General features: G+C 39.8%; 1 protein-coding gene across 2 annotated transcripts; it reads right to left on the reverse strand.

Annotated features, from left to right (window-relative positions):
• Positions 1–4,396: 4,396 nt before the first annotated feature.
• LOC133777940 (uncharacterized) lies at positions 4,397–7,253 on the reverse strand. Of its 2 annotated transcripts, none has more exons than XM_062217703.1 (7): positions 6,943–7,253; positions 6,373–6,505; positions 6,115–6,206; positions 5,963–6,038; positions 5,763–5,872; positions 4,983–5,047; positions 4,397–4,789 (listed from the first exon to the last, which is right to left on the reverse strand). In XM_062217703.1, the coding sequence occupies exons 1-7, from the start codon at positions 7,228–7,230 to the stop codon at positions 4,696–4,698; spliced, it is 858 nt and encodes a 285-aa protein (XP_062073687.1). In that variant the 5' UTR covers positions 7,231–7,253; the 3' UTR covers positions 4,397–4,695. The 2 variants fall into 2 exon arrangements, with proteins under 2 accessions (XP_062073687.1, XP_062073686.1); XM_062217702.1 differs by having other exon boundaries at positions 5,963–6,041; positions 6,943–7,251.
• Between the last annotated feature and the right edge of the window lie 14,661 nt (positions 7,254–21,914).

Raw genomic sequence — 21,914 nt, forward strand, 5'->3', positions numbered from 1 at the left:
TGTTAAATTTCAAAATTAGAAAAACAAAACATATTAACTAGTTACTAACTATTTTTTTAGTTTCAGAGTTGTAACTAGTTACTAGTTTGTAGTAAAAATAAAGAAAAGTACAGAAACTTAGATCACATTTCAACTAGTAACCTGTAACTACATTTCAACTAATAACCCATAACAACTTACAACTTGAAAATATTAGTAGCTAGTTGCTAAACTAAAAATATTATAATAAACCAGCAACATATTAGTAGCCAATTACTAATATATCCAGTAATATTACAAGAATTAATTACTAAATCAGAAAAACTAGATTAAAAAACACGAAGTATAACAATAACCACTTAGGAAACGAAAGAATCGGTAACAAAATATTAACCAAATCCAAACAGCGTGCATTAAAAAAAAACAATAAAATTAGCAAAACAATTACTAAACCAGGAAAAAACTACAATAGAAATATCAATCGTAAAAAAAACCATATTTGAAAATCAAGTACTAAAACGTCAAACCGATGAAAAATAACAATAGCATGAGAATATGCATATTAATTATCAAGCAATCGACCATTCGTGAGAAGAAAAATAAGAGTAAGAAGAAAAAATAACGAAGAAGAAAAAAAATTATTAAAAAAAATCTAAAAAATCTAAAATTATTAAATATTAAAAAAAACAATTTAATACTTAACTAGTCTTCAAAAATAATACAATACCTACCTGAGTAAAACTATAAAAAAAAAATTATATGATATTCACATAGCCATAATTTTAAATAAAAAAAACTAATATAGAATAAAAACTTAAACGTTCTAAAATTCCATAAAAATCAAAATTAGAAAGAAAAAAAAATTATTTTTGGTGTTAATTCCTCAGTTTCTATTGGGTAACAATAAGATATAAAGTGACACAAGTCAAGTAATCATTATTAGGAGTGCTCATCTAATCCAATCTGCACTCTAGTTCAAACCATTCAGACTTGGATTTGCCAAAAAGAGTTCATTTTTGTGGTGGTGTCATCAAGGATTAAGGGATTTCATTACATATGTCTGGCAGCATGGCTTACTTGTGAATGACACTAACTTGTTAGTCAGAAATAGCATTGGTGTTTAGTATTGGTAATGAAGCTCTGACTTACCAGCCATAGTACTGAGCACTGGTCGTATGGTACTTATGAGTCAAGAGCGGCATTAGCATGTTTAACGTAGGCCGAAATGATTAGATCTAATCAATATGAACATTAAATGCTTGACCGACCTATTGGTCGAAGAAAACTAAAGCGCTTGTCTAGTCTAAAGGCTAGTTACTTAGAGCCAAAGCTAAAAGGTTGTGTGAAATATAAAAATTATTATGATTCTATCTCATTTTTACTTTCCATATTTTAGTGGTGCAATATGAAAATTTATTACGAGTCTATCTCTGTAACGACCTGAATTTGCTAATCGGGCTTAGGGCATTGATTAGTGTGCCTGGAGGGCAATAAATGATTTATTATGCTTTAATGTGTTAATGGGTGAATTAATGTGGATATATGATAGTGATGCATGTGTTAGTGAGTTAAATGTGCATATGGGCCCCGTTTGGATATTAGGGGCATGAATGTGATATATGTTATATATATGTGAAATGTCTGTGCAACACGATCCGAGACAATCCTGGGGAGCGGTTAGCCAGAGAGTCGCAACAGGGTTGAGATTCCGACTCGGGGCGAGTCGAGGGGTAATTTGGGTACTATGTATTATGGGATTATCGAGACATGAAAATAAATATTTGGAGATATATTTGAGGATAGAATGTCTAGGCGGGAATATTGAGGAAAATTATCATTTTGCCCTCGGGGACGTTTTGGTACCCGAGCCTTGAGGTAACCATACAGACTTAAGCTGAATAAAACAAAAAGGAGGATTTACTTAGAAGCTTTGGGAAACCGACCTCTATACTTCTCCTTTTGAACTAAGGATAGCATCTCACCATTTACATCTTTCTCTCCTTCATTCTCTAAGGCATATCAAAGGGAATTTTTGGTGCAAGCTAGCTTAAGCAAGGGATTGGGCTGAGGAAACCTAGGAGCTTAAAGCTTGAGGATTAAGGATCAACTACACGGATTGAATTCAGCAAGGTAAGCTTTAATCATTGGGATTATGTTGAGAATTGTTGCTAGTTTGCTAGAATTATGCTAGTTTGCTGGTTTGCTAGTTATGTTCTTGAGTATTTTAGTTGGGTTTTGGAGCAGATTTTGATGGGGTTTTAGTGTTGATATTGAGCTGGTATGTATGTGTTAAATATCTGGGTTTGATAGGTGAGTTTTGGGTGAATTAGCTTGAGGAAAGGTGTGGAAAAATGGTGGAAAATCTGGGTTCGGAGGTGAGAGCCGCGACCCTAGGAGGGGTGCGCGCGTGGCCATGGGAGGCCGAGAAGCTCATGCGCGCCGCGGCCCGTGTGGGGGTCAGTGAGGTGCTAGCCTCTGTTTTGAGGCTAGCCGCGTCTCTTGTGGGTGGGGCCGCGGCTCTTTGTGCCAGTTTGAGTTTTAAGGGTATTTTAGGCTTGGGAACTCAAGGGGTAAAGCTCGGGATGGATTATATCACCCGGATTGATAGAATTCAAGGACCCGGAGGTTAGGGTTATGGCTCTAAGATATTTGTTGGATTAGAATTTGATGGATGGACATTGTTAATGTGTTGTGACTGGGGTTTCGGTGAGGCTTACGTTGGAGGACTGTGCTCGGGGCATCAGTGCTCAGAAAGCTCGGAACTCAGGTAAGAGAACCCTTGTTCCCATAGAGCTTGTGTGCAGGGCTGAGCCCAATGTGTTTGAATGGACTGATATGCAGGGCTAAGCCCAGTGTGTTTGAATGGACTGATATGCAGGGCCGAGCCCAATATGTGAGAACTGCGGGGCGTAGCCCTTTATCTGATTATGCTAGAATTATGTACTTGCTTGTTATGTTATGTGTATTATGATGTGAATGGTCGGCTTGAGCCGGGAATGGTGTAGACCGAGAACGGCGAAGGGCCGGAAACGGCATTGGGCACGTTGAGTGCGAGGCCGAGAACGGCAAGGGGCCGGGAGCAGGGTTAAGCATGTGGAGTGCGAGTTGCCAGGGTGAGTCCCTAGAAGAATACATGGGATATCCTCGCGGCGTGGTCCGCAAATCCAGGGTTTGGTAAATGCCTGGGACGGCTAGGCCGTATGTGTTTAGCCAATTGGTGGCCTATTTACATGCGTGGTATATGTGTTGCATATGTTATCTGTTTGTGGGTTCTCTTGCTGGGCTTCGGCTCACAGATGCTCTGTGGTGCAGGTAAGGGTAAAGAGAAGATCAACCAATCATGAGTATGGCAGGCGTGGGGCGACGTGTACATGTTTGGCCAGCCTGGCTGCCACGGCCAGAGGATTTTGGGAGATGCTTGTAAATAAACTCTGATTTTGTCGTCTAGTCAACTTGGTTTAGTTAATATGTTGTAAACATTTCTAAATTGTATTTTGAGATCCCAAGTGTAAACCTTTTATGATTTCCTATGGAAATTACTATTCCTAAGGTTTTTCCTCTGTTTATAGCTTAATTACACTGTTTGATCTAAAATCTCGATTAGCGAGATGAAAGCACGTTTTTTAACTCACTTAGTAACGACTCTAAAGAAGTAGGGCGTTACAATCTCGTTTTTACTTTCCCTTAGAGTAAGTATTCGAGCATATCTTAAACAACAAAATTGGCGTTATTTTATTTAAAAGTAAATCATTATTATTTTTTAAGAATTCATAGTAAAAAATGTTATTATTATGAATTTACCATTTGTGTTTTTTATAATTCTATCAAATATCATAAATTATTTCATTTTAATAATAACTTACTTTTCTTAAGAATTTGACCAACAAATATTGGCTTTTTAGTCGATATAATTATTATTTTACTTCAATTGTTCTTTCTCAAAAGGGATTTTTTTTATAAATATATATTTTTTTTGTTTTTTTTTAAAGTAAATTCTTTAAAAAAAAAACAAAAAAAATATATGGAACGCATACCACTTCAACAAGACATATACCTACTGCCAATTAAAACATGTCCATTTTGGATATGGAACGCATCAAAATGAGCCTAAAACACCTATCATTATCCAACTAGAACACCATCATCATTATTATGATGCATTACAATCATAATTTCCCAAATTTAGCAGGTAACTATTTGAAAATTCTTGAACAAAGAATCCGAAGATGTTAGAATGAAAGGTTGAAACACAGGTTTCTGTGCTATCATAAGACAAATTAAGTGTCAAAATTGACGAAGAATTGCAGTCAACACTTCTGCATTGCCTAAAAGCTTTAGCTATAGAAAGAATATTTCCGAGAGGTCTAACAATTTTACACATGTTATGTTGAGCTCAGTTCCCTTTAGGGAAAAAGGGTACAATAAAAGTTTGGTTATCATTTACTCAAGTCTTCAAACAAAACATTTGCCATGTTTACCTATGAATTATATACTGTACAGGTAAGGATCTCTACTGCCTTCAGTTCATGAAGTAAAAGAAAAAAAAGAAACACTGATGAAAATAATGAAAACTTAAAAACAGCCACAAAACCAAGATCGTTAGAGCAGCATTTGTCTATTATATGAAGCGGTTGTAGGCTTAGAGTCAACATTACTACAAAGTTGTGCTGACGCGCATTTGTAGAAACATGAGCAGCAGAAGATAGACTGAAAATCTTAGAACTGACCCGACCTTACATCCCTATCCAGTCGATCAGCGTTAAGTGTTCCAGGAAGCTCTCTAAAATCTTCATTGAAAATAGAATATGCGCTGAAATATATGGCAACGAAAAATGTTATGAGACAGAAATGCGAAGGCCATAATTAGAGTAGCTCAGTCCGTTCCACACGTTTGACAAAGGTTTTACGTGTTTCCAGTTAGAGAAAAATATAATTTATTGTAAAATATCCACAGTAAGAGTGAACAAGACATAGAAACCACAAAATTGACCATAAAAGTATACCTGACATCACCAGGTTGCCGCTTTCCAAGATTCACAAGAATGATGACAAAGCCTGTTGCAAGTACCTGAACATACGGCTCATAACATAAATTGTACGGAATCTTTCTTAAGTAGCTGCGAACAAGCCAGTTTGAATGTATTGTCAATTATCTCTAAGCATCATTATTCTTTTTTTGGTCAGTACTTTGCCCCAAAAACAATAGCACGATCTACATGGCCCTTTAGAGTAGAACAAAGCTATACTAATAAAAACATGTATTTTGCTTGTCTTTCTTTAATATCAAGTTACTGAGGTGACATCATGCAAAGTAGGACACTATTCAATGATATGGTTCACATATCAATGAAATGAGAGATTTTTAAATGGTTGAGAGCAGAGAGCAGAGGCCACGGGAGTGGAATCACTCTAAATGAAAACTTTTTTGGTGTGGTGGTAACCGCTTACCACTCTTAATGAGAACTTTACTACAGATGCAGGTAAAATTTCTGTAACTAAATCTACAAAGATTACTGCTTCAAAGACCCTGGTAAGATATGCTTTCATTTTTGTTTTCTGGTTGAAGGTAGGAAGCAATTAAAGACTAGGAAACATTACGACTTATGCTTCAAACTGTTGAAGGATGCTTCAAACCCAGGAAGCCATATAGATCACCAAAAAGTTAAAAGAAGAGCCATAGAGACTAATCTCTGCCTTCACACACAGGTGAACCTAAACAAGTTATTACAAACAGAGTACCTGACTAAATTACAACAGGGATGAAGGAAGAGCAGCAAACTTACATATAGAGGACCGATACCCCATCTATGAGCAACAGGGGCCAATATAAACCACATAGTGATTATAGTCCACATCTTTATACTCAGAGAGAAAATTGCCATCAAAAGAATATCTACCAATTAAAAGGGAAACAAAATAAAAATAAAAAATCGATCAGTAGAATGTTATCTGGATGGATAAACACAACTAATTTTAATTTTACCAGGAAGCTTCAACTTGTCATGCAAAAAAGAATAAAGCATCCTTTTCCATCTGTTTGATGTTGGTGGAAGCTGAAACTTCTGGGATCCCATAAAATTAGAGAAGATAAATAAAAATAAAAATTAAATTCATTTTAATTAGAGCTTTTTGTACCAGATCTTCATCATCTTCATCGCCGTCATCATCAAGTCCATCCCGAAAAGTTTTTACAGGTGGCTTTGGTTTAACAGCAACAATCAGGGAATCTGAAATGAAATTTTAAATCACCATATTGGCCTAAAATACATCAGTCCAATTCTTACAGGATCCAAATCCAATCAAGTAATGGGGCAAAAAATGAAATTAAAAAAGGATAAAACCAACAAAGTATACATTAAAAGCAGTCACATAAAGTTAAGATAAGACTCATACCACCATTATGAAGTTGTATACATGTATCATCACCGTTTTGGTTGTCACGCAATACATTTCCTCGCAAAATAAGCCTCAAATTCTCAAGTGGCAAACAGTTATTCCCAGCAATCAATTTTTTCAAATCATGCACCTAATTGTGAGAAAAAAAAAGGTCAATATTACATGCTGTTGAGAATATGCAAATAAGCAAGAACATCTTCAGAGTTTTCAAAATTGGTTCATACGCGTGTTCTTCCAATGTCTAAAAATTCTTGATAAACGCAAAGTAGGGATTAAAAAAAATTCACCATTGGTGAAACACAATGTGCTAAATTTGACGACAAAGCAAACAAGTCAAATTTGCAACACAAAAGAGAACACAGAAGAGCATATAAGTCTGAAAAAGATTAATCATCACGAGAAAAGGGAATAACGAATACTAACAATTACAAACATTGTTTTTCAACTACAAAATTACAATAAAGAACATATAGAGATGTTCAGATTGAGAAACAAAGCTGGCATAACAGAAAGAAAGAGAAAAAACCCTGATAGAAAAGGATAAACATAGAGATGGGTTAGGCGTACTTTAATGGGAGAGGGAACATGGAGGCGAGAAGGGCGAGCTGGGCCAACGGTTCTGATGACAATCTCCACCTTCTTCCCATCTGCACAGATTTTGTTGTCGTTTAAGGGTTTCAACTCCTCCTCTTCATCTTCCTTAACGATCTCACCCATACCATATACAAGCACCAGAACTTCGCCGGTGACCGTGCAGATGCAGAGCCTGGTTCTAATGACTGATGGTTCGGTGGTCTGGTCCTGACTTCTGGCTTTTTCTATAATCCTCCTTTGTTTGTCGTTTCTTTTTTCCATTTCTTTTTATTTGTTTGGGGAGTAATGTAAAACCTCATTTGGGTTTGAGATTTGACCCACCTCGAAACGACAAAATATCAAATATTGTCCTTCCCGGTCAAATTACTTGGTAGGACAAGTTGTATTATCGGATAATATATTTTTTCTCATTTTTAATTTTCTTTTTTGGTCAATTGCATTTTCCCTTGAGAGAGTTGTATTTCCAGACATAGAATTAGTATTTCACGTGTCAAATGGGTAGTAGTGTGGCCATCTGGAAGTGAGTATTGGTGATCGTTGGCTGTTAAAGACTGAAGTCTGTCATCTGTAAAGTTTGAACAAGGTCCTGTGTTGAGTCGTACAAGATGAGATTGGATTGAGTACGGAAATGGAGGGAGATCTACAAATTGGTCGTATGTTGTGGAAGTTTTAGACCGCAGTAAGCCTAATTCCTGTGACTTGTGGAGAGAGTGGAATAAACTATAGAATGCTAACATCCATGAGAGACAAAAGATCTTTCTCCCCTGAGGCCCCCCCCCCCCCCCCCCCCCACACACACACACAGAGGATCTTCTGTCTAAAATGTTAAAGATAGAGGAGCATCTTTCTCCCCTAAGTGAATCAGGTACATAAACAACAATAGTGGGGTGTGTAAATCAAAAAGTAAAATGGTGTTGTGTTAACGTGGAATTTTCGACTGAGTTGGGTCTTCATTTTGGGATTCTGGTAAGTCGTTTAATATTAAGTTCATCATATATTTATTTTTCATCTGTAATTGAGTGTTGGGTTGGTGATGGTGGACAAGAAAGTGGTAATTTAGAGTTTAATGTTTGAAATTATGGTGAGGAACATGAGGACTAATTTGTTTGTAATGTAGCTTTGGCTTGAGCTCCAAAAGTTTGATATTTCGTTTGAAAGAAATATCTGACCAAATTATGAAACATGTACGTCATGGTTATTAATCGTTGCTTGATTGTTTTATTTTTGTATTCAACAAATGTTTTACAATAGTTTTTAACTTCATTGACGACGGAGGACACCGACTAGCTGCGATTTAGGCTAGACGACGGAGGACAACAACTTGGACGAAGGTCGGAGCTGGGGTTGAGTGCGGCAGTCATCCAATTTTTGAGCAAGAAGAGGTGCAAATGCTCTGCCAAGTTTATTTCATTGCTTAGTATTAATTATACTTTGATTGTTTACTTATTATTAATTAAGAGGACAAAAAAATCCATATATAAGACTCTGTTTGTATATGTATTGGATGTTCAGTTGAAGAAGATGTAGGCATTAATGATCATTCATCACCATTCCAATTCCATGTTGAGAGGATTAGAGCTTGTGCTGGCTTTGTTGTTAACTTGATCCTATATGGTTAGTGACAAATCTTGATAAGAGTTTGTACTTTAGGTGTAAATTTAGGATTTATATATTTGTATTTGTTGACCGCGTTTTTTGCCAACGACGTAAGAACGTCAAAAACGATAAAACCTTCAAGAGAAAATAAACGACACAGACGATTTTATAGTGGTTCAGCCCCAATGTGATGGTAATAGCCTAATCCATTTAGAGTTATGATTATATATCTACCCTCAAGATCAGATGAACCTGAGTCAACTGAGTTTCTTCAGTGTAGATTACAAGAATACAAGAATTCTCTCAAATACAAGTACACTCTCTCTCTAGAAAATTCAGATCAAAAGTTCAAAATTCCAAAAGTCCTCTTTATGATGCCATAAGCCTTGTATTTATAGGCTTAGGATCGTACAGATGATATCCCCATAATCGGGATATTTTATTATTCTCATTATATTTAAATTACACTAACATTCAAAATGTAACAATACACAATATTCGGGGGATAAGTTGAGAGATTCCCGTGTATGCTAAGACCGATTCTTGTTGAAGCCGTTTCTGGGAATCTTGACGTAGTCCTGCTCTATCCAATCGATCCATATCTCACTCAAGCTGGTCGATCTCACCTTCACTGGGCAGACACGCTCTTGACTGGGCAGTCATGCACTTGACTGGGCACACATGCACTTAGTTGGGCAGACATGCACTTAGCTGGGTAGACATGCACTTGACAGGTCGGACATGGTCATGACCGATCGGCCAAGTTCATGCCTGGTCGGACAAAGTCATGCCAGGGCAAGCAAGGTCATGCCTGGGCAGACAAGGTCATTCCTGGGCAGACAAGGTCATTCCTGGGCAGACAAACACGTGACTGGTCAGACAAGGTCATGCCTGGTCAGTCATGACACTTCTCAAGCCAGTCAAAATTCTTCATCGGTCTACTGGGTTACTCCTAAGCCAGGTCACCCAACCATTCCTTGCCACTTGTCATTTCTATTGCCACATCATCATTTTCAAATTTTGGGGATAACATTTGCCCCTCAAGTTTATTATATGATGTCTCAGATAATAAACTTTTTTCTCCACACCTGACGGCACTATATCAAAAAAATAACTGTTCATCTTCCCGCCATGCAGCAGACCACAACTCCACAGACCACAATCACTGCAATTAACTGCTCATAATCGTGGGGAGAAAAAATATCCCAGGAATCTCAAGGGTCCAAAAATAAGTGGTAACTCCCATTTTCTTCCTTTAAATAGGTCCCTACACTTACACATTCCCACACACACACAAGAAAGTTAGAGCTCAAAAACCCTCTCATCTTTTTTCCCTTCTTTCTTTGGCCGAAACCCATTTTTCCCTCTCTTGGCCGAAAGTACAAATATCTTCAAGGTGAATCTCTCCATTTCTTCAAGCACTCTCCAAGCAAATCAAGGGCTCTTCAAAGTTGGGTAAGTCTTCTCTTTCATCTTCACTTGTGTTGTTTTTTTTTCTTTAAAAAATTCCATGAAAAATACATGTAGTGGCCGAAACTCCATGGGGCATTTTTCCTTGAATTTATCTTTGAATCTTAGAGATATAATGTGTGTGGTGGCTGTTTTGATGTTGTCTGGACTATGGGTAACCCAATATTATCTTCAATTTCATAGGAATTTAAAGAAAAATAGGTTATTTTAACCTAAATCATGAATATGGGTTTTAGGGTTTTTGATGGCATATGTGGTTTCAAGAACATTGAAAAACCTTTCAATTTCCCCATTTTGATCTTGTGATTGGGTGTTTTGGATGAGAAAATATGTTTGTGTTAGGGATTTTAGGCTTTGTTTTTTCGGAATAGGGAGTATGGTGAGATTTGGGGTATGGCCGTTTGGCCATTGCTTTTTTTTCTTTATAAAAGTGTGGTCCAATCAGACCACACATGAGCTCCTTGGACTCAAGAAGCATCCGACCGGATGCTAGCTTTGGCTTGGACTAGGCCTCTCGGACATCAAGTGTCTGATCGGACCAGGCGCACCACTCGGACATCCTCGGCTAGCCCTTCGGACATCAGGCGCAACACTTGGCTCGGACATAGGCATCCGCTTGGACGCACACAGGCAGCTCCTCGGACATGGGTGTCTAGGCGCAGCCCCTCGGCCTCCTTCAGCTCCTCGGATAGCAGCTGCCTAGATGCACCCGATCGGACCAGGCGTGATGCTTGGCTCCTTGGACTGGGGGTCCGCTCGGCCACAACACGGGCTCCTCGGACAGCCCCTTAGGCACGCACACACTGACACTTTTTAGGCACTCTTAGGTACTTTTAGGCACACAATTTATTTTTTCCCATGCGTGCTATATTTTCACTACTTAGATAAATTTTTTCTAAGTAGAAAAATAAATTTTGCTCTTGTTTAATTTTATCTGTATGGTTACTCACCTCCCCATTTTTATTTTTTGTAGATGAATCGCTTTGACTATAGGGGAGGTGACAACCACACGGACTCCGATACGTCTATCCCGTAGTTAATCGAGACCCCTCAAAGCAGCAACTCCTCATCAAAGTCTCCCACTAGTCGCACTCCTGAGGATCGCCTCCGCCGCTTTAAGCAGATCCTTCCCCGTTCAGCTTTTTACTTTCTTCACGAAGAGTAGTTTCTTCATCAAGCTGAACAGGCGACCATGAGGGTGAAGAAGTCCAATAGACTCCCACAGGACCAAGATCCTCAAGTTGCCCGAAGAGCGGTGCAAAAAGTGGTGGAACGCAGTGAGGTCCACACTGCAGCTTCTTCGAGACCACCCCGCTAGGTGACAAAATCAAGCAAGTCTCTTTTGCCACCGAGGTCTAGCACTTGGCCGTCCAAAAACCAAGGAAGGAAGGAGAAGAAACACCTTCCTAGTTTACTGCCAAGCCTACAAAACTCAACCCCGGGATGTTTGACAAACACATCCAAGCCTTGGGTTTGAGTGGGGTGAATGTGATATGTCCGCACCCTCACCAGAGAGCCAACAGGCCCGGCGGACCATACTGTGCCTGGTCCAGGCACCATATCTACGCAGGAGCGACTATCCCGCTACACCCTTTTTTCCGGTCTGTAGCGGATTATTTCAACGTCTCCCCCTTCCAGATCGCTCCGAACGGGATTCAGGCGTTGTCTACGCTGTACATTCTCTACTATCTACAAGGCTGGGATGAGCCTACTCCTCATGAGGTACATTACTTGTTCGACTTCAGGACTAACCCAAGCCATAAGAACACAGGTTTTTTCCACCTCTTTCACAGGAAAAAGGGGGTTAAATACCTTTGTGGCATCGCACTCAAGTCGAACCCTGGGAAATACTACACATAGTATTTTCTCACATCAGACATCAAAGCCAACAACTTGGCTTTTACACATGCAGGTCCATTCAAGCAACCCTTGCCCACTCAAGAGATGTTCAAGCGAGCAAAGGAGTTGGCTAACATGTGTATTGAGGAGAAGGACGTGAAAAATTTGGTTACTGTGGACAACCTTCAGATGGTGGGCCTGCTACCATGTAACCAAAACATTACAATGGAGAGTACCACTGAGGAGAATAACACGACTGATCAGTCCAACGCCGACACTGAGGTGGTGACTGACCAGTTTTCTCCTGGGTCATCTCCTCACTCCAGTAGACCAGGCAATCTCGTCATTAGGGAGCCTCAACCAGAGTATCAGCGCAGTCCTGCTATTCCCGCCCAGTCCGGGAAGGGAAAGGCCATCCAGCCTGAGATAGACCTCAGCTCATCATCCGACGACGAGGACGACTTCCTCGATCAGATCCTCAACTCAAGTCTAGTAGTCATAGCAATATGTTTGATAACTTGGTGATATGAGAATAATAGAACTGTAGTAGTAATATACTTATCCACATATTGCTTTATTTTTTTCTAACGAATCTTGTGTTTTCCTCTTTTGCAGATCCAGAGATGTTCAGGCACTACAACGCTCCTCCTGCCCCGAAGAGGAAGTCTGCAGAAGGAAGTGGCTCCACTCCCCCGAGCAAGGTCCCGAGGACAGTGCCGCCCAGCCAAGGGAGACAGCCCAAGGGGACAGTTACAATCCCGCAATTGACCCCTTCCTCGCTTCCTCCTTCAGCGAGCCTAACCCCCACTCGTCCGACCGGCCCGAGTGAGGCACTACGCACTGCTAGTACCATTGGGAGGGGGGCAGTTGATCAGACTCTCCACGACGCTTCAACGATTCAAGGCTTTGAATCCTTCCCTCGACTCAGTGTTGATGTCGTCTTACAGAGAGGGATTGCTCAGTTGGCGAATGTAAGTACTCTACGACAAGATAGTTTGTTACTTATGTTCATACTTTGTAGTAACCTCTTGTTTTTCATGCAGACGCTCATGACCATCTGTCATGCTCAGCACCAAGCAGTAGACTACAAGGAGTTGATCAAGGTCTTAAATGATCAACTAGTGGAAGCTCAAGCTAAGGTGGATGCTCTTCAATCCAAGTTGGAGCAGTCAGAGAAGACTGTGGCTGAGCAAGAGGAGTCTCTTAAGGGGTTGGCTGATGGGAATGACAAAATAGCCCAAACCAACAAGTCACTGACTGATCGGCTAGACAGACTGACTCATGAGAACGAGGGGCTATCTCGCGAGAACGAGGGACTAATTCGCGAGAATGAGGAGCTGAAGCAGGAGAAGGAAGCTGATCTGACTCGCTACGAGGAGATCTGCTTCAACTATTTTTATCAGGTGTGGAAGCTAAATAAGCCTCTCAACCTTGACTTTCTCATCGAGGAGATTAAGGCAGAGGAGCTCGCCAAATGTGAGGCCAGGGCTGCTGAGGAAACTGCTAATCCTGCCGGCACTACATCTGCTTCCCCTACGCTATCATTCCGACCAGAAGGAGCAGTTGATGCCGAGGAGGGGGTTGATCAACCTACTAGAGCCGACCAGTGATCCCTCATCCTACCAGAGAAGCTTCTGGCTGACCAGACAAGTTGTTGTCCTACCAGCCTTCTATCATACTTTGTTTTGTGTTTTGTTATATACTCTTGCTCGTACGATCAAGCCGTTTGGCATTTGCACTTTACTTTTCTTTTTTAGCTAACTTGAAACATTTAAGTCTTTTTACACTTAAGACATTACAAGTTTATTGTGAATAGTAAAGTCACTCTGTATGCCCTTTATTTTCACATGAGTACTTAGTTTTCTAACTTAGAAATTCTAAACATTTCATAAGTCCATACTAAGTATACTTTCTCACGCTCTTATTGCTCTAACATTTTATGAGCATAACGTTTATTGTCAAATGAATATCTGCTTCTAACTTAAAATTTAAAAAATTCCAAGTTACTTAAGCTTTGTCAAACAAGTTAGCTTAATGGCCTTTTTGGACTTCGAAAATTTACAAGTCAGCCTAAAAACAGATATCTTAACTCGTGCTCTTATTGCCTGTGTTAAATTATATACCGATATACCCTATGTGCCCCCCAAGTGATTGAGGGTTGAGAGATCCTTCGTCACTTGCTACTTGACTGAATCTGTTCGAGCAGTTTATCACTCGTGAAACACATAGAATATATGGAAAATATTCGAGCAGTTGAACACTGCTTGAATGTATCAACCAGTTGAATACTGTCCGATCTTACCGACCAGTTGAACACAGTTCAGATAATTAATACACATGCACATTTGTAGCAAGAATCGACCACGCTGTGCATAGTCTCTTTTATTACTCGTAAATTCAAAAGGACAAAACGTGTCTAATAACGAGTCTTAAACAACAAAAATTGTTCAACAATAGATGGATGGTCAGCAAATAACCAGCTCATAAACCAAATTTAAATAACTAGTTAAACAACTTGAAATTAAACTACCCCTCTGAAAGCGGTATTTAAAAATAATATATTCATAAACGCTCGTCGCTCCAGTGGCTTCTGGTCCTAGCACTCCTGCTCAGCATGCTTCTCCCTTGCTTCGCTGCTTTTCTCAGCTAAGTGTGGACCTCCACATATAGTGTCTAAGGTAAAGTCCACAGGTCCGGGCTGCAAAGGTGGAGATCTTTGTCGTTTGAAACCAGGATTGCTGCTGCCTCCTTCTCCTTGGGGTGTCTCTGCCTGGTACTTCCTCAACTTGCCCGACCGGAGAAGAAATTCTATCTCATCTTTGAGGTGATTGCATTCGTTTGTGTCATGGCCATAATCTCCATGGAACCGACAAAATTTGTTCATGTCCCTCTTAGATGTCTCTTTCCTCATCGGTGGGGGCTTCTTATAGGGAACTTCCTGGTGACTAGCGAGATAGATTTCTGCCCAGCTTGCTGAAAGAGTTGTGTAGTTTGTGAATCGGGGCTCATACTTGGTTGGCTTATCGTTCGGATTCATCTTAGCTTTCTTTTCATCATGGCGGTCAGACCCGTTATTCCCACGTTTCTTTCCGCCATTTTGACCATTTTCACCATTCTTGGGAGGATCACTCGATCCCCTCGAATTGTTCAGGCCCTTTTCTCCTTTCTCAATCGCGTCATCCAACTTCATGTATTTGTCTGCCCGGTCCAGAAATTGTTGTAATGTTGAAATTGGATTGTGATGAATGCTGTCCCACAAAGGACTCCGATAGATAATGCTGGAAGAAATTGCCACCATCTTCCCCTTATCTCCAACTGCAGTAGCTCGGTTAGCTTCTCTCATGAACCTTTGTATGTAGTTCTTGAGAGACTCATCCTTTCCTTGCTTAATATCTGCCAAGTGATTGGCGTAAACAGGAGGGGTCCGAGTAGCACTAAACTGCCTGCAAAACTCCTTTCTAAAACTTTCCCAAGAAGTGATGGAGTTAGGCTTAAACTTCCAATACCACTCCTGGGCAGTGTCGGACAATGTGGTGGGGAAGACTCTGCACCGATAGTCATCACTCACTCCGAGCAGCTCCATCTGGTCTTTGAACTTCCCAACATGCCTTATTGGGTCCGCCTTTTCTGTATAAACTGGCAGTACCGGTGCTTTGTACTTCGCTGGTGGTTGGGCTGCTCTAATTCGAGCACAGAAAGGGCTGCCACTCCTGTGGTCTACTGGATCAATCGCAGATGGCCGTTTTGACAGACTTTGGATTGCTGCTGTCAGAGCATCAAGCTGGGCTTGGATGCCTGGGGCCACTGCTTGGGACTCATTTTCGGGACCGCCTGGTCTGGCGTTCCTATCCGGCAGACCATCATCAAGTATTACTACTTGACTGGTAGGTCGGATTGGATCTCGCCCTTTGACCGGCACGGTCATTCTCCTATCAGCGATGTCGTCTCTTAAATCCTTCTGGGAGGTATGTCTCCCTAACCGATCGAACACCATACTCCGAGTCTTTTCAGAAGGCTTGCTGTGCGGAACATGCTCCTTGCCACTACGCTGGTTGGAATGTAGTGGTGGCCTTCCTGTCTGAGCTGGGTGATCTCTTCCTCCTCGATGGTTATTATCATTCTTCTCCTTCGACTGGTCAGTGTGATGACTATCAGCTTCATCACGACCATGCCCATCTTTGAAATGGGAAGTTTCGTTACCTCGAGGAGCTCTATTGTGCTTCTGCTCAGGAGGTGTTTTCTTGCTACTTGATTTATGACTTCTTGACCTAGAAGTCTCTGATCGGTGGCTCCTTGAGGGGGTTTTGGAGTTCCCCCTTTGAGTTGAGGCAGTGCTCGACCGGACCCCATCTTCCTCTCGACCAGGTGGGTTACTACCACTCCTGTTTGGCCCTCGAGAATGGGGTCTATCAGTGTTCTTACGACCAACTTCTGTGGTCCTTGCTCCTGGGGTGGCTGCCACTCCTGGTGCAGCTTGGGCATTGGCCCGAGTCAGCTGCGTAGCTGCCTCCAGAGCGAGTGCAGCCTCGCGATGTCGCCTATCGGCCTCCTCCTGCTATCGCCAGATCTCCCCACTCTTGGCGTCCATTTCCCGTCTTTGCTGCTCGAATGCGGCATTCTGCCTAGCCATTTCTTCAGCGAACGTCTCCTGTCTGGCATTGAACTGTGCCATCTTCTCTTGGAAGGCGCTCATGGCTTCCTGGAGCTCTTCAACCTCTGGGGTTACGTCCTCGAGCACGACTCTAGGCTCAGTTTCACGATCTTGAAGGCTACGACCTTCTGATCTGGCAGGCTCTTTAGAGGAGCCCGTCTTTTTGGAGGCCGCATTGGTGTTCTTAGGTGCCATAATACTTCAGGGACCATCTGTCTTCCTCTTTAGGCTCTCAATGAAAGCACCAAAATGTTGACTGCGTTTTTGGCCAACGACGTGAGAACGTCAAAAACGATAAAACCTTCAAGAGAAAATAAATGACACAGACGATTTTATAGTGGTTTAGCCCCAATGTAATGGTAATAGCCTAATCCACTTAGAGTTATGATTATATATCTACCCTCAAGATCAGATGAACCTGAGTCAACTAAGTTTCTTCAGTGTAGATTACAAGAATACAAGTACTCTCTCTCTCTAGAAAATTCAGATCAAAAGTTCAAAATTCCAAAAGTCCTCTTTATGATGCCATAAGCCTTGCATTTATAGGCTTAGGATCGTACAGATGATATCCCCATAATCGGGATATTTTATTATTCTCATTATATTTAAATTACACTAACATTCAAAATGTAACAATACACAATATTCGGGGGATAAGTTGAGAGATTCCCGTGTATGCTAAGACTGATTCTTGTTGAAGCCGTTTCTGGGAATCTTGACGTAGTCCTGCTCTATCCAATCGATCCATATCTCACTCAAGCTGGTCGATCTCACCTTCACTGGGCAGACACGCTCTTGACTGGGCAGTCATGCACTTGACTGGGCACACATGCACTTAGCTGGGCGGACATGCACTTAGTTGGGAAGACATGCACTTGACTGGTTGGACATGGTCATGACCGATCGACCAAGTTCATGCCTGGTCGGACAAAGTCATGCCAGGGCAGACAAGGTCATTCCTGGGCAGACAAACACGTGACTGGTCGGACAAGGTCATGCCTGGTCGGTCATGACACTTCTCAAGCCAGTCAAAATTCTTCATCGGTCTACTGGGTTACTCCTAAGCCAGGTCACCCAACCATTCCTTGCCACTTGTCATTTCTATTGCCACATCATCATTTTCAAATTTTGGGGATAACAGTATTTTATACAGGAATCTCTCAGTTACATAAGAATTTTTTTAGTTTATTTATTTTTCAGTTGTAATCTTTGTCCTATATTAGATTTTGGCTTTACTAATTGTATTGAATATACTGCCTACCTTTGAAAAGTTTGATCTAAGTTAAACTTGTCAAGGAAAGAAAAATTAGCAAAAATCACAGATTGTTCTTTGTCTTTCCTCTCGATAGATAGGTCTAGCACAATTTATTTGTGACTGCTAGTATATGTCCATACATTGACGGAAATCACATTATATTGCAAATGTGCAAGGTTTACTTAATGCATGGTAGTTACTCCAGTTATGGTTTATTACCCTTCTTATTACAACTATCCAACTATTTGCTAACCGAGAGTCTAGGTTGTTTTATTTTGTTAAAAGTCTAGGTTGAAATTGATTCTCAATGGACTAAAAAATCAGTTAGATTCAACCCCATAAGTACTGCTAGTGTGGAATGGCATACATGGATAGGTATCTTATTTCTGCTAAGGTAAGAGGCAGTTTTTGCACTTGACTTACACACTCTGCATTCTATATAACGTTTTAACTGGTTTTTTTTCCCTTCTTCCTAGGGCGTCTATTGCCCATCTGAATTATTAAGGGGATACCAGTTTCTTAGAATCTGGATCAGTCTTGGTCTTTTAACTATTTCATGAACTAATTTTAACCTTGCATCTTCACAAATGAAGACTTTGTTATGCTTAAGTAGTCTTCAACATAAAGCCAAATTTTCTCGTTAAACTTGCTAATTATAGTCTAATTTGTCAATTAATGTGTATATGTGTAATGCTATTGCACCTACTTTGTTTACAAAAAATAAATTGTGCATGAACTAGTGTTGCATTTTCCTTGCATGGCCATATTAGGTACTAGTTTCCTTACTTGTAGTGTTTTGTCATATAATGCAACATTTGGTAAACAAATTTGGTGCACTGTAGCTTTACTTTTGTGTAGCTCAGATAAGTTCTTCCAAGTTCCTACCTGTAGGGTAGGGGGGTAAATTTTTTTTATGTAAAAGCTTTGTATGGTTTTTCTTTAATAGGAAAATGTGAATTTTTGTATTTGTAAGTGCAAGTATGTCTCTAGTATTTGTTTCTTCATTATGAAATGCACAAGCTTAATATCAATGGTTTATAGTTAAGCTTTCCTGGAATGAAAGGCTCTGAACTTTGTGGAAATGACGATCTCTATGCAGATTTAGACATGGAGTAGGTGGACCTGAATTTTGAAAACTATGAAGAGCTATTTGGGGTAGCTCTAAATAATTCAGAAGAGCTTTTTGAGAATGTGGGTATTGATAGGTTATTTGGAGCAACAGAAATGTCTGGTGTTGACTGTAATTGTCAGAGTGCAACTGCTGCTGAGGTAATTTTACCTCAATTACCTCAAATTCACTACCCTTATTTTATTTTTTCGATAAAAAGACATGTTTGGTTTTGTGTTTTATTGTTATTTTATTTTCATCATTGGAACAACAACAATGACCCTCGTGGCTTTATGGTCAGCAATATATAATAGTTCCTAAGTTTGTGGGAGATTAATTAAAGGAAAACTTTGAGATCTAGGTTGGCCCTTGCAACTGAAGCTTCTTCTTTGAAGTTTCTTTAAGTTGTCCCGGTCCCACCACAATGGCTGGGTCATATGACAATATATAAGACTCTGTTTGTATATGTATTGGATGTTCAGTTGAAGAAGATGTAGTCTATGTTTGTGGTATTGGTTTATTCCATTAATTGAAATTTAGAAATGGATATTGAATGACAAAATTATAGCATAAATCTCCTTGCGTATATATCTGGTTGAATGTGATAATGGCTTATGTTATTATATATGGGTCTCAAGTAGATCATTTCATTTCTTTTATGTTTTGTTGTCTTCCACCATAACTTCATAGTTATATTATAGGAGCCTATATTATATATCACATATGATGATATGCTTCATTAGTGCCAATACACAATATTCTGGGTTAGCTTTTGTTTATTTATAATTTACTTAATTTTTTTACTGGGATATGCAATCTAGTTTATATCATAGATTTTGTTTGTCACTTTGGTTTTTGATATCTGAGTGAATTTGTTCGTATGAAATTATACATCCCCTTTAGATTTCTCAAATTAGCTTTGTTATAGTGCTGGTGGTTTTCAAATTTTAAACTATTAGTGTAGTTTTAGCCAGATAGCTTTAACATAGAATAAGATCTCTGATATTTTGTTGTTTTATATTTTTTTTAGGGAATAGTAGATAGTGAGAATATGTAAGAGAGTTTGAAGGAGACACGTTCATTTATTGGGTTGTCAAAAAGAGAAATGACACATTAACCGAATTTGGGTCCTTGATCTATGTTTGTGTGGAAATTTTCAGAGAATAGGTGAATCTGAAGATAAGAAGGATAATTGTTCGTCAACATACATGGAGAAGCGTATACCATTAAATTTTCAACTGTAAGTGAAAAACTCGAAGACAATGTTGGTTGGCTATTAGAATGAATCTAAAAATTTCAAAAGTACTCAAGCAAATGCATAGCCTTCGTTTATTTTAACCTCCCTCTGTTGACACTATCTTGTTCCACTGCAGTGCCATTCCAGAGTTTTACGAGTGGAATAAGAGTGAAGATTGAGTATTGTGATGGTGCCTTTTTACTGGAGGACGTGAGCATAAGGTTTGGACAATATACTCACCCTTTGCATTTGAAATTTATATGGTGCTTTTCAGTTCAGTAACTATTGTGTGAGTTATTTTAGGAAGAAAACTTAATTTCGAAATGAATATTGCAATTGATTTATGCTATGTAGAGAATAGACTTTAGTAATAGTAGTGTTTATTGGATTGATTATTAAGAAAGTTAAATGTATATATATATAGGTTGGCACATTTGTTGTCTATTAAGACCTTTAGCACCTTTTCATTAAGAGATCCTTTGTTTGAAACTACGTCACACACATTCTCCTAACCATCCTCACTAATACACCAACGCATTTGCTTATACATATAATTATCATTATGGGAGTACATGTTTTGTTCTAACTAGTACAAGTTTCATTCCACATATGAAATGTAGTATTGGGTGTCTGTTGATTGGACAAATCTGGGTTAGGCATTGTTGTTGTCTCTAAATGGGGTTTCCCAATTGTTTGGATCAACAACATTGTTGCCAAAGTTGTTTGCTTGGAGTTCTTGGGTCGTGTCAAACACTAGTTGGGATATGTCTTCTGTGTTTGGGTAGGTTGATTCTTGTATTTACAAGTTGACCTGTTGTGGCCCAATTGATTGCAAATACGACACCTTTTTTGCTTCCTCGTACTATCTTGTTCACCAATGCTGTCATTTTCCTTTGCTTTGGCCTTTTTTTGCCTCACGACCCTTTGTCTTAACCACAGCTGGGTCTCTAACGATTCTGTCATGTGTGCATGCTCCTTCTGGATGAATTTCTTCATTATCATTTCCAATTTCACGTTGTTGACATAGGGTATGGAATCTCGATGCCAAGGCTGTTATTTGTTTCTTTGCCTCCTCGTAAGTATCCTCATGTTTTGTTGCGTAATGGGCCATACAAGTGAATGCAGACGTCAAAGATCCCCACCTTGTTGTTTGCAATGCATCTGTCGGCACTCTTGAATGAGGAGCTACATTTAAATCTAGTCTTGTCTTTGCATCTTTACGCCAACGGTCCTTTATTAATGTTGGAGGAATTAATTGCATATTATCATTTTTTATTACCGCGAACATGTGTCTGCATGGTATCCCATCTGTCTCAAAAAGCAAACAAGTGCATTTCAAGTGGCTCGAGATTTCATCCAATGTGACTGTGTGGCGTACCAGACCGGTAGGAAATCTCTCTAATGAAAACACTCGAGAATCAATGGTGGTAACGTTTTCCATTGCTTTGTAAGATAGGTTGTCTGTGATTTGGGCGGCCACTTTATCATACATATTCCTAGTGTAATATGTCGCAAACTGTTGATGGTACATGTGTAATGCATGGTTTGGAAGCTGAGGTGATGAGTGCTTGATTCAGAAGTCATCATGCATCTCATTGTGTCGTATTGTTTGCAATGCAACATCAATATGACTAATAAAGTCACTCAGCCTCAGTTTACTTCTCAAGAATTGGTTCAAATATGAATTTGTTGATTTTGATCTTTGGGCTGTTCTTGATCCAACAACAAAATGACCGCGAAGAAAAGTCTGCCAAATTTCTCATTGTTTCATACTGACTATTACACCACC

This window comes from Humulus lupulus, chromosome 5 (assembly GCF_963169125.1).
Source record: "Humulus lupulus chromosome 5, drHumLupu1.1, whole genome shotgun sequence".
Taxonomy (NCBI): Eukaryota; Viridiplantae; Streptophyta; class Magnoliopsida; order Rosales; family Cannabaceae; genus Humulus; species Humulus lupulus.